At 35.8% G+C, this 14565-nt stretch overlaps 1 protein-coding gene across 1 annotated transcript; it reads left to right on the top strand.

The window, feature by feature from the left end:
* The first annotated feature begins 3481 nt into the window (after nucleotides 1-3481).
* On the top strand, nucleotides 3482-14100 carry LOC131854251 (juvenile hormone epoxide hydrolase-like). The gene is made up of 8 exons (XM_059205382.1): nucleotides 3482-3570; nucleotides 9188-9375; nucleotides 9749-9976; nucleotides 10219-10383; nucleotides 11165-11350; nucleotides 11937-12099; nucleotides 12828-13062; nucleotides 13622-14100. The coding sequence occupies exons 2-8, from the start codon at nucleotides 9190-9192 to the stop codon at nucleotides 13848-13850; spliced, it is 1392 nt and encodes a 463-aa protein (XP_059061365.1). The 5' UTR covers nucleotides 3482-3570; nucleotides 9188-9189; the 3' UTR covers nucleotides 13851-14100.
* Nucleotides 14101-14565: the final 465 nt, after the last annotated feature.

Raw genomic sequence — 14565 nt, 5'->3', positions numbered from 1 at the left:
AATCCACCTCTGGAACAGATAAAATATGATGCATCAGGTGGTGGACGACATTCGAAGGGTTGCGGGTAGTAACTGTCCAGCAGTGGACTGCAGTGAGCTGATGATATGTAAATATGATAGTGTACATTAAGCAGATACCGAAATGTAGTTCATAAAAATATTATTAACGATAATATTTCTATGTACAAACAACCTAATTAAACACTTAAGGATAATGCACTTCATAATTATATCAAGACTTTATTCACTTAAATTTACAGTTATCTACATATCTATACTAATCTATAGTTTATTGGTTTGTTTGTTTGTTTAGACGCGCTAATTTGAGGTTTAAAATAGCGTTTTTGGAGTCCATCAAGTTAGTGACTTCAGCTTTCTTTTGCTGAGATGCTATATTCTATTATATAATTCATTTTCATTCTTCTTCTTTCTTTTCAATGGCTACTAAATATATTTTCCTCAGAATGATACGACGATTTTGCGAATTCTGTCGCATTTTTTAGTTTATTCGTTTTCATTGAATATTTGATTAATTGACGTTTGAAATAGCTTTTTTGAAGGCCATCAGTGTATTGAAATATTATAGTATAAATGATTTTAGAATTTGAATTGACTTAGTCTTTCTTTTTCTGACATGATCTATCCTTATTATACAACCGGTCTTCAGTGAAATTTTATAAAGATTCATATTGTATGAATCTTAATCAAATATATAAAAAATTATGAAAACTTCAATAACGTGCGTAATAAAACCAAATACAATCCTAAATCACGAATTTCATAGTTTTATTGAGAACATAAATATCCAAGGGTGTGTAAAAATTTATATTTTTTTAACTTCTTGTTAACCCGTGCAAAGCCGGGGCAGACTGCTAGTGTCTGATAAAATGCAACACAGATACCTATTTGCTTGTTGTTTAAAGTTACGATTACTAATGATTGATTAGTAGTTATCAGTGAAGTTTTCCATTTATTTGGTATGTTTATGATGTAGTATTATTTTTATATGTTTGTATATATAGGTAAATAGAAGACAGAAGAAAAGTACCAGGAATATGGAGATTATAATAATAATTTCAAGAGAATTCATACAGCACCATCTAGACTTAAGTTAAGACTTAAGTTAAACTACCTAACATCTGTGTTATAGAATAGAATAATGTTACGTAATGATGCGGCTCGAATGCTCAGATGGTAGGTGTTGATGGCTTCAGCAGATTACAGGGTTTTGAAACTGATAGATTTGCTTATATTCTTCAATTTAATAGTTAAATACTGTGATAAATTGAAATTTTGGTGGAGTGAACAAATATACGTTAGATCGATCGGTTGATTTTTGAAGTATGTTACGTTACGTAGCGAATTTAAATTGGATGGGTGTGCGCTCCAATCAGAACCTTCGTGGTGCGGTTTGTAGCTGCTTGTACGCGACAAATAAAATAGAAAATCATTTATTCAAATAAAATTTACTTTAAGCACTTTTGAATAGTCATAGTTATCATTCTTTTAATCTACCGCTTATTCGGAAAGCTGTCTCATTACAAGAAGAATGAACAAGAAACTTGCGTGTTGCTCTTCTAAATAATCATTGTAACAACATTTCCAATTCGAAACATGCGAATATAAAATACCAACTAGCACTAATTTATTAGGGTCAGATATTAAACTATTAAAACAGTCCTAGTGATTAGAGGAGACCAGTTCCTACAAGCAATACTAGTTCACGAGTATGACGCCAGCCATCACTGCGCTCGACCATATTTTAGGGAGTCCAATAACCCAGCCTATCACGCCGCCACATATCTGAACATTTTAGTGAGCATGACTGCTCAATCCACTCGACCACGTCATAACTACTGAAAATTACCATATGATAGTAATAGTATTTGCACTTTACAGAATAAAATGCATGCGGCAATTAATACAAAGCCGCTAGATAACTGATACAAATACATACATACATATTTCTTTTTTCGTAAATACATACACAGTAGACATAGAAATAATGCAAATAAAAATGGAGTTTAGAGCTAAGCAAACACAATAGACCAAGGTCTCAATGATCTATATTTAGCTGTCAGTTGCACTAGTAACTCTATAAAAAACCTGCAAGTAACACTTATAGCTGATAAGATAAGAAATCTTTTTTTTTCTCAAGGATTACTGATATCGTGAGAACAATAGTTTGCTGGTAAAACTAACACCTCACTTCTGATGGTCAAGGTTCGATTCCTGTACGGCATAAACATTTGTATTCAGGAGTGATTGTCTGCATATAGCTGCTGTGGGTGGAGCAAGATGCTAACATTATTCGAGAAAAGACCTCAAGAAGGGTCACAAAATAATATAAAAATGTATATGAAGAATAGTGGGAAAGCTGCCAGTAATATATACAAAAAAAAAAAGTATACAGTCCTTTATTAAACTGTCTAGGTCCCGGTTCCTTCACCACAATGACTGATTATCAAATTTCGTCATCCTTTCATCCTGTACAAATAAGACTCTAAGTATTAACACATAGGGAGCTAACAATGTACATTAACAGGTTAATTTCCCCGCTATTTGCCATGTAAATCATCGTAATAAGACCACAGGGGGGAGGAGATTCTTAGCAATGGGGACTAACAATATACCATACTCAACTTATCCAATCTTTCCCATGGAAACCATCGTTTAGGAGAATTTACCACGATGGGCTAACTGACTGACGTCATCCATATTATATCATGCTCCACTGGTGCCTAGCCAGAGTTACCGTTTGCTTAATAATAAAATGGCGCACACGGCCATTTTATTATCACTTATTTATAAAAACTATAGATATCCTAAATGAATTCTGATCTAAATACAAAAATATATACACTCATTCATGCATATACTGTATCTGAATTACAAAAATTAAATCAGTTAAAGATAATCGTACTAATATTGATTCTAGCGAATGTATTTATTATTACCGAACAATTATAGTCCCAAATTGTATAGCCCTTGAACTCAACGCAATCTCAAGTCCAATGATAACGGTAGATATGGTGTAATAGCCAACGTTAGGGTTGCCATAAGTATAAGAATACAGATACAGGTACTAGATTTTTGGTCTCCAGTAGACGACATTTTCATTCTCGAAATAGTCGTCTGAGTGAATACATCAGTCTCACCTATTTCAGCTACCAAACAGCTTGCTTTGTAAGCTGCTTGGTGGCTGAAACACTGCGGTTGTATAATACAGATAAAGCCGTGAAATTACATATCCTAGATCTCAGGTCAGCTATGGGATGAAATGGCACATATGCTATCCCAATAACATTAAAAAAATTAAAACGAGAAGTCGAATTAAGGATGATAAAAAATTATGGTTTACCAAATTAGAGAGCCAAATACAGACTCAACTTACAAGACTTAACTGATTCATACAAGGCTAAAAATTATGTTTGGTAACCCTGTCAACATTGAATCAACAACACATTTGAAGCCGGTTTGTGTTATGTGTTAGTATGCCGGCACTCGTCTAGGTGTCTGGTCTGTTCTGTTCTCTTAAGTTTATTTTAATTAATGCTGTATTTTTTATTGGTAAGTACTTCTTCTTGATCATGTTTTATTCTAATTGCCTCTGCACTGTATTTTTAATTCACATCTACATTTATATAAATTTCTATACCGATATTGACCTCAAGGAATATTACAATATATCTTTGTTTATTCTTGGACTAACATCTGAATATGTACCTTGTCATAGTAACATTATTGACACATTCAAAGCATTTTTAAACTATCTTCACAGATTGTTGTTGTGACAAGGTTCATATGTTTACATGTTTGAAACACGGAAAAGTTACATCGCATGTGGCGAGTATTTGTGTGTTAGTTCTAAATATAACTGTAGTATTATCACCAGGCATCTTATTATCAAAACCCGTTATTATTTTAATGGAAACGGGTGTATCATGAGTGAAGCGTGTTAGACTGTCATTACTATGCTGGTCCGGTGGTTTTGTTTGTATTTTTGTAACTACAGCACTGCGTCGTAGTTAGACTAATAAACGATTATTTTCCTCCGTACATTCCATCATTAGTTAATCATTACATAGTATAAAACAAAGTCGCTGTCGCTGTCTGTCCATCCCTATGTATGCTTAAATCTTTAAAACTACGCAACGAATTTTGAAACGGTTTTTTTTAATAGAGTGATTAAAGAGGAAGGTTTATTATGCAAACCCGTGCGAAGCCGGGCGAGTACCTAGTAAAAATATAATCTATATTCACTCCAACTCCCTTACAGAATAAAGAGGTATCATGTTTATGATACCTCTTTATTCTGTAAGGGAGTTGGATTTCATTCAGATATATATTTCAGATTAAATTATAATATCTTTATTCTTATACGTCTATTACAGACTCTTATGATATGTAAAATCTACCGTCAGTTCGTAGGTCTTTAGAGCTAAGAAGAAATTACAAGAAACACAACTCTTATTCCTTTCAAATCAGTTATGATAATATTTTAAAAGGTGTTACATATGAATGTGTTATAAGGACAGAGGAAAGCCGAAAAAGAGATGGATGGACAGTGTGAAAGATGATATGGTAAGAAAGAAACTAAATAACGAGATAACTGCGAACAGGGATGAATGGAAGAAAAAAGATATTACGCCGACCACAAATAAATAGAATAAGGAAGAAGCAGATGACGATTCTTTTCAAATAAGGCCGTACATGATTACTGAAATACAGATTAAAGTTTTAATCAAATTAGAGATAACGTTATGACCATCAGCATTTGTTATTACATTATTTTTAAAAGAATTTAATTTAATTTGCAGCCGTATTATAGATGGACTCCCCAAGCATTGCAACATAACCCTTATATACTTCAACTAATTAGGTACACAGCTCGGCTTATGAACATTCCGGTTTCAGATACATGACTCCGCAGTCAGATAATCGATGATACCGGATCGATGGATGGTCTTGAGGAACTAGGGGGAAGGGGGACTGTTTTTTTTTGTGGATGATAATGAAATGGTGCACCCGCCTGCGCTAACGGTTTACGCTGGCGGGGCACCAGTGGAGGATGATAAGATGAGCATGAGGTCAGGTCAGTTAGCCCATCGTGACAAATTCACCAGGAATTTACCATTTCCAGTGGGAACCGCGTGAAGGTCGACCTGAGATGGTACATTGCTAGCAATGGGGTTTTCAATCCACATTACCAACAATTCCCTTCCCCCCGAAGGGGGACTGTTAGTAATGCTTTAAATATCTGACAACATTACTAACAGTGCCCTTCCCCCCGAAGGGGGACTGTTAGTAATGCTTTAAATATCTGACAACATTACTAACAGTCCCCTTCCTCCCGAAGGGGGACTGTTAGTAATGCTTTAAATATCTAACAACATTACTAACAGTCCCCTTCCCACTTTCCACCATGTCCACTTCCACGCTGTTCCCCTGAAAACTATCCCGATAAATTCCTGGCGGATTTGTCAAGATGGGCGAACTGACTTGACCTCATGATCACTTTTGATCATCTTCCACTGGTACTGCTAGCGTAAACCGTTAGCGCAGGGTGCACCACTCTATTATCATTTATTAAAATATATATATATATATATATGTGGGGATTCCTAATTACATCTTTAAATTCTTCCTCTAATTCTTCCTCCATTGGATAGACTAAATCACTTTTATTAGAGTTACGTTGTTATCCATACGTTGGTTTTCTCACGAGACTACATTATGGGGTTTTTCAAGATGGGTATAGTAAGATTTCTTAAGGGTCGACAACGCGCATGTGATACCCCTGGTGTCTCAGGTGTCCATAGGCTACGGTAACCATTTACCAGGAAAACATTTACGGTAACCATCAGATGGGCCAATAAAAAAAAATATAAACTCTTTATAATCTTACGATGACTCAAAATTGCATCATACATTTTATACATATAATCCATTTAATATTTTAATCTAATCACTGCATCGGTGATCTAATGATTTCGCACACCACTTAACTCCAATAGTCACTGGTTCGATTCCAGGCATGGTGCAAACATTTATATTAATTCAATTATATTGGTCTGTACGAGTATGTTTTCTGTGGTTATTATGTATGTATTTATAAACAACCGACCGAATTCAGAACAAACGTTTCTATACTCGAATAACTCGGCATTACACAGCGTCTATCAGCAACAACACAATCACGCATTATTACCTTCTTCAGTCACGTTTCACGAAAAAACGACGCATCCATAGAGCGACTTGTCATACAGGGTAGAGTTGATGGTACTAGACCCCGTGGATGATCACCCATGCGATGGACCGACCAAATCAAAGCAGCAATAGGCGGTCCACTCCACGAGTGTACCAGAATGGCAGACAGTAGAGACAAATGGCGAGCTGTCGTACGGCGGATGACATCAGCCTCACATCCCACTACATAATAACCACGACCGTTCTGACAAGAACGAAGCGAAAGAAGAAGAATTTATAAACAAATATATTAAAGTATTTACTAGCATATTATTATATGTATTGCTTAGCCTAGGACAGAATGGCGCTATATGAATTGTTTTAGGCTGTTATTATTTCTACAATGGTAGATAATAAACTCGAAGAGAGAAAATACATAGATACTAATCCTAAATCATCTGATTTTTATGCAATACTATGGAAATTTATTTAATAATGTCTTCGTAGAATCATTACATTTGAAGCGTTTTTTTTAATAGATAGAGTGATTCAAGGGCAAGGTTTATGTATAATACATATACACCAGTGCGAAGCCGGTGCAAGTAGTACCACAAGGAAGTGCTAATTAATTATGTAATTTTTTTTAACTAATTTAAGTATGATACGTTTCATTATTTTATATAATTTTAGTGTAACGATAGATAGAGGAAAGGAATGAAACGACTACCCTTCTTCTTAAAAAGGGGTTATCGTTTCAGAAAATAATTACCCCTCCGATCGGTCCCCTGTCCAATTCAAACGGAGACCGATATTACGACGGTCTGAGCCGAGGTTCGTACCCCTAGCGGTGCGCTCAGACTAAAGTCGTATCCGTCAGGCGGGAGTTGGCCTTTAGCGCTCCATAAGTCCTTCCGCAGGTTTACAGTGCCATCTGCACTCGCCCCCTATCGTCCGGTGAAGCTGTAAAGACCAGCTGCGGCCAACAGCATTAGAGTCCGAAAAAAAAAAGAAAATAATTAGTTACGCGATGGAGTTGGAACAAAGAGGAACTTTGAATGGAATGGAATGGCTTGCATATCTAGATGGACTGTTTTTATTATTGCCACCTGATTTCTTATATTATGAAACCACGATACAGTTGATATCTATATTCTGCAGGGGTGATAACTTCTGTCATACTCTCTCAAAAGGTTCACAAACATTCCTACATAAATTGATAATTTCATAACAATTTTAATTTATGTGCGTCAATTATTTATCTCTTATATACATGAAACATGTTTGTTCTTGTTACGGTATTTATCATTATATTTATATCAGCCGCAGATCGATTTATTTGAATACCTAATCTTAATGTTACCATGGCAACAGTTGAGGTTGATCGCTTCAAGTGATTTAGTTTTTGTTACGCGGCAGCGCGTAATTTTTTTGTTTTATTTTATGAATGCTGAAATGGTAATCTGCGCTAACGGTGTCTACGCTGGCGAATTATCAGTGGTGAAAATGATTAATGATGATAATGACTGTGAAATATTACCAGCAATAGACCCAGTGGAGTAGCTACCTAGGCTAGGCGGTCAGTGCCCCGGAGCCCTCAAGCTCAGGGGCCCCTCGAACCCTTACCAAAAGATCTCGATCGAACTGAACTTTTCAAAATTTCTCCCATTTTCAAAATATGTGCGTTTTAATAAAACTGTAATGTACAAATGATTTTGACATTTTTTATTTGCCCCAGGGCCCTTGGTTACCTAACTACGCCACTGAATAGACCTACTATTGCTGGTAATATCGCTTGCGCTAACGCTGGTGGAGTATCGGTGATGAAAAATTAAGAGACGACCATGTTAGGTTACTTGCCAATTGTAATAAATTCGTCAGAAATTTCATTAAGAATAAATAATAAATAAATCATCCAGTACAATTCACACAGCGCCATCTAGTCCCAAGCTAAGCAAAGCTTTGGGTACTAGACAACTGATAGAAATACTTAGATACATCTTTTGCAAAAACATACATATTATACATAGAAAACATCGATAGTAACAATAATACTAAGCAAAACGATATGCTAAGTCGCTAGACAACCGACAAGGAATATATTTATAACCTAATGCTAAAATAGACAGTCATAAAAATAATATAAAATTTTCAATGTATTCTTTACTTTAGTTTTGGCACATTTATAAAACCATATGTAGCCATTTTGTAATTACATGATGTCATATTAGATAACGTACCTAGCCAAACATAATGACAAATCAAAATGAAAAATGACAAGTCATTGATTATTATTACCGGTTACTAAATTTGATTCTATCTCATGATACATCTAACCTATATATAAATATGTACATACTTCGTTGATATTGTGAAAAAGTATTATATTAGTATGTAATTTAGTAATAATATATCGTTTGTGAAGAAGTAAGAAACTGACAAATATTCACACACTCATGATATGGATGCCATCAAATAATTTCGCCTTCAAAGATAAACAAACAGTTTGCTCTAATAACTATGACTGATATATAATGTTACTCAAGTAACTATTTATTTCATTATGTCAACTTTACTATTTGGCAGTTTGTATTCACACACAATTCTTAAAAATGTAATTATGAACAACATTTATTTAAAAGAGCAACAAGCAAGTTTCTTGTTGTTCTTCTTGTGGTGAGTCTGTGTTCTGAATGGTAGAATAAAAAAAATTACTCTTCAAAATTGCGTTCCGAATGAGTAGCAAAATCCTAAAATACGACTATTTAAAAGTGCTTATATTAAGTTTATTTGAACAAAGATTATTTCTATTTCTATTTATACCTTCATAAATTTGAGAAAGAAAGCAACTTGCTCGTTCTTCTTGTGAAATCGACGTTCCGAATGAGTGGTAGAATCCAATCAAAAATGACTATTAAAAGTGCTTATATTAAGTTTATTTTAATAAACATTATTTCTATTTCTGTATTCATAACTCTAAGTAAGAAATGCTTGTTTTCAGCAATGGGCAAGATAGTCATAGTTCTAGCAGTAGTTGCTGTAGCCGTTGGTGTACTGATTGCTCTAAGATGTAATCAAGCACCCGCCGTCCCACCAAAACTGGACCCGCAAGAATGGTGGGGACCCAACGAATTGAAAGGAAAAGTTGATAACAGTATAAAACCTTTCCAAGTGAAGTTTGAAGAATCGGTAAGTAGTTTAATATGAGCATTAAACAATTTGTTTATTGATGAAATAGATTTCAGTAAAATGGGGTGCGAAATCGAATTTCGACTTCCACATTCAAGGAATCTTTATTGAGTAAATAGATCTCAATGTTCTTTTCGCAACAATTATTCCAACTTTATCCAGAACAATCCAAAGTTTTCTTTAGGATAAGTAAGTTTTCATTATTTAAGTTAAACATAAACTTTTGAGCAAAAAAGAAGATTTAACACAGAAATTATTAAAGGAGAAAGTCATATATTACTCCGTATGGAATATAAAGAAATTAAGTTTATGTCCACTTATTGGAAGAATTGTACTATTGGTTTATTAATCAACTCTCTGTTTTTTTTTTCAGGCAATTAATGACTTAAAAGCCCGTTTAAAAAATCACCGGCCATTCACTGCTCCGTTAGAAGGAATTGGTTTTGAATATGGCTTCAACACCAAAACATTGAACTCGTGGGTTCAATACTGGGCAGAAAAGTATCCATTCAGCGAGCGCGAGAAATTCCTTAACAAGTTCCCTCAGTACAAGACCAATATCCAGGGTCTGGACATACACTTCATAAGGGTTAAGCCTCAGGTAAAGATCAAATTATCTGGATTAATAATCGAGTTTTCACGGCCTCCTCGGTCAGTAGTCTAGAACAAGCCGTCAAGACCGACTAGACCAGTCTCCAACTTTGAAGCCTTAGGGTCATAATGATCTTTCCAGTGTGTTCCAATAATTAAAACAGTTTTGACGGCTTATAGTGTAATATATGCTTATAATGTATATCTGGTACAATATTCTTTCCTATTATTTAATGTGGTAATTTTTTTAAGGTTCCTTCTGGTGTCCAAGTGGTGCCAATTCTGCTGATGCATGGCTGGCCTGGTTCAGTAAGAGAATTCTACGAAGTCATCCCACTGCTCACTAAACAGAATCCGGGTTATGATTTCGCTTTTGAAGTCATCGTGCCTAGTTTACCTGGCTATGGATTTTCTGATGTAAGTATTTTTTTTATTCTTTATTGCACAACAAAGAAATGTACAAAAGGCGAGCTTAATTCCATATGGTATTATCTACCAGCTAACCTTTAGGTAGAAATAGAAAGCGTTGTAGGGCAGTGATGGCGCAGAACTGTGATAATTTTGGAATGACAAACAAACTGACCACCCACTTTTTTTTCACCCGATTTTGAGTGGTTATTGTCACCTATGTACGTAAATAACACTACGTGGGGGAAGGGTTGTTAGTATTATGAACTATTGATCCCATTGCTAGCAACGACCATATCAGGTAGACCTTTATACGATTCCTCCTTAAACCCCGGAAACCATTGTGGTAAATTCTCGGTGAATTTGTTATGATGTGCTAACTGACCTGACCTTATGTTCATCTTATCAATGGTGCACCTGTCTACACTAATGGTTTGCGCTGGCGGGGCACCAGTGGAGGATGATATCTGTACGAGGTCAAGTTAGTTACGCCATCGTATCAAATTCATCAGTTTATCATGATGATTTCCAGGGGAACCGCGTGGAGGTTAACCTAACATAGTACATAACAATTGGGTTGTCAATCCACAATGCTAACAATCCCGTTCTCTCTATAGCCTAATGGTTTACAAGTCCGAATGTCCCATTTCTAGCAGTGTATCATGTCAGGCCACCAGGCGTCCCCCCCTGGAAACTATCGTGATAAATTCCTGTTGAATTTGCCGCGGCGCGGCGAGCTGACAACTGACCTGACCTCATGTTCATCTTATTTCTATGATGTTTATTCCAGGCTCCTGTACGACCAGGCTTGGCTGCTCCTCAAACAGCTGTGATATTCAAGAATCTGATGAACAGGCTTGGCTTCAAGAAATATTACATCCAAGGTGGGGATTGGGGTGCGATTATCGCTGCATCTATAGCCACCCTGTTTCCTGAAGATGTACTGGGTCATCATACCAACATGCCTTCAGCTTCGGTAAGGTCAAAGACATTACATACCTTACATCTATATAGATAAATTAAATTGCAATGTCTGTTTGTAATTCTTAATTAACAGCTTTTTACTAATCTTAACTAATCTTATCCTTGCTAACATTATAAATGCAAAAGTAACTCTTTCTGTCTGTCTCGCTTGCACGTCAAAACTACTAAATCGATTTAAATTAAATTTGGTACATAGACAATCTAGATACTTTTTAATACGAAAAAAGGATTGTACGGGGTTGGATAGGAGATCTGAAAGTATTGTCATTTTTAAAGCCTTAATGAATTAAAAAATTTAATGAAATTTATTATTTAGGCTATTGATTGAATATAAATAAACAAAAACGTTGTAAAGGGTTGAAAGGGTTGATGAATGATTCTGTGTAGGCTTTTTGGGTTAGATTATGGAATATTTTTCCTTTATTTGATCAAGGTCACCATAACACGCGGACGAAGGCTTAGGTACAGCTGATATATCATCAGTAGTTTAGTGCAAGCATAGCTTAGTTTGAAACTATTTGACTCTGTCACGCATGTTTTATTGTCCATGGTTAATATTTTATTTTTCTTATTTACAGGGTCCCTGTGCTTTCCTAAAATTACTGATCGGCGCTGTCTTCCCCTCATTGGTCGTGGACCCTAACTTGGCCGATAGAATGTACCCATTGACCAACACAATCTCCTATATCCTGGAAGAATCTGGTTACTTCCATATTCAAGCAACTAAACCTGATACTGTCGGTAAGCTACGTATATTGACGCTGTTCTAAAATTATTGCAGTTGATTCCAGTAATACCGCCACCAAAGAATCGCCTCGTTATAATCGTGAACTTGCTTGTAGGGACTAGATCTGATAACCATGGCTGATTTATTACTGACTGGTAAACAAAGGTTTCACGCAGATTAAGCAATGTACCATTGCTAACAATAAGACCACTATTCTCCATTACTAAACGTCTCTTCTTTAAAGAGACACAAACAGTCAGCTTATCTAATTTGATTTGTCACTTAAGTAACTATTTATTTATGTTAACTTCGCAATTTGGCAGGTTCTGTTCTCACAAAATTCTTAAAAATGTAATTCTGAACGATAATTATTTAAAAGAGCAAAACGCAAGTTTCTTTTTCGTTCCTCTTGTAATGAGTCTGCATTGCGAATGAGTGGTAGAATAAAAAATACGACTATTTAGAATTGCTTATGTTAAGTTTTTTGAATAAAGATTATTTCTATTTTATTTCTACCAAAGATAGACTTTATTAGTGGTAGACTGTAAAAAGTTGTCTCTACCTGGTGCCTCAGTCGCACCTATTTCAGCCGCCAAGCAGATTGCTTGAATGTTTGTACCGTGCGAGGAATCGGACCCGCGACCATTGAAGTAAGGAGATGTGCTAATCCGCTAGACCACTGAAGACTGACATATATAGACAAGGGGTACCTACTTCTCATTTCATTAACTTATTATTCCAGGGGTTGGCCTCAACGATTCTCCAGCAGGACTCCTAGCTTACATCCTGGAGAAGTTCTCGACGTGGACGAAGAAGGAGCACCGTTCGACGGTCGACGGTAAACTGGACATCAGGTTCACAAAGGACCAGTTGATTGATAACCTGATGATTTACTGGACCTCTCAGTCGATTACAACATCAGTGAGATTCTATGCAGAGAATTATAGTAGGAGAAACAGAGACCTAAATATTGACGGGTAAGAATATTAAATACATTGTGGAATTACCGTTCTATATACTATTACCAAGCTAAGCAGAGCTTGTGCTATTGGCACTAAACAACTGATAAAAATATTTAAATACGTACATGTGCTCCCTCTAATATGTTTGAGTGCAATGATGCTGCTTGTAGGGACATGCAGCACCCGTCTGTTCAGGTTACGAACACTGATTAGACTTTTTGCTTTTGCAGTAGCATATGCTGTGGTCTCTATTCTCCCAAATTTGAATTTATAATAAATCTGTATTATTGTAAACATGTACAACATTTATTTGAAAAGAATACGAGCTGAGTTTCTTGTCAGTTCTTCTCATCTCGAAATCATTCCGAACTGATGGTAGATTTGACATATCATAAGAGTCTGTAATAGACTTACATGAATAAAGATATTTTGAATTTGAAATTTTGAATACATTTTATTAGTCGTTTAATATCCATAACACAAGCTCTCCTTAGCATGGGACTAGATGGCGCTGTGTGAAAAAAAAAATTGTCTTAAAATCTAGTAGATTGGTGAACAAAGAATCTATTTTCAGATACAAAATTGTTGTACCAACCTGGGCCCTACAAGCGAAGAATGAACTTGTATACCAATCGCCGAGTATACTCCGCGTCAGATACACAAACCTCATCAACACAGTTTCTCTCGATGATGGCGGTCATTTCATAGCCTTCGAAAGGCCCAAGGTGTTTGCAGAAGACGTGTTCACAGCCGTCAAAGCTTTCAGGGAATGGCACACAAACAATAAAAAAACCGAATTATAATTTAGTCATCTCCTTTGATAGGTTAGGTAAACAATAAAAAACGGAATTATAATTTAGTCATATCCATTGATAGATTATTCATTTGTGCTTTCCCTTCCGATCCCCTATCCAAATCAAATGGGGATCGAAATTACAAACGCCTGAGCCGAGATTCGAATCCCTAGCGGAGCCCTCAGACTAAAGTTGTATCCGTCAGGCGGGAGTTGGCCTTCAGCCGCTCCATAAGTCCTTCTGCGGGTATGGTGTACCAGCTGCGGCCAACATCATTAGGGTAGTCCGTAAAAAAAGCTCAAGTATATATTCTAAAGTAATATTGTTTTCATAGTATCTGTTATACAAATATAATGATAATATTTAAATTTTAGGGGAAGGCCATACATTATTTCTTTACCTATGACAAAGGAAATAGGTGGATCTATTGTCTTTATCACAGGTGGTGACATGTGCGACTCCTCCTCCCAAATGTGATGTATGATATCAGGTATCATACCCCTAAGTGATAAGGGTTGTCCACCCCTAATACCTTTTAGTTTTGGATTTTTTAATATTTTTTTTATAATGTGGCATTAAAAAATACATACAACCCCCAAAATTGGGGGTTGTATGTATTGACCCTTCTGCCATGAACCCCTATTTTTAATAGCGTTTTTAATATATATGGCAAACATCGCTTGCTAGGTCAGCTAGTATATGTATATATGTATATGCCGTCAGG

This window comes from Achroia grisella, unplaced genomic scaffold, assembly GCF_030625045.1.
Source record: "Achroia grisella isolate CSIRO2021 unplaced genomic scaffold, CSIRO_AGI_Agris_v1 utg971, whole genome shotgun sequence".
Taxonomy (NCBI): domain Eukaryota; kingdom Metazoa; phylum Arthropoda; class Insecta; order Lepidoptera; family Pyralidae; genus Achroia; species Achroia grisella.
The sequence above is the reverse complement of the archived record's forward strand: the minus strand, read 5'-3'. Positions and strand labels throughout refer to the sequence as shown.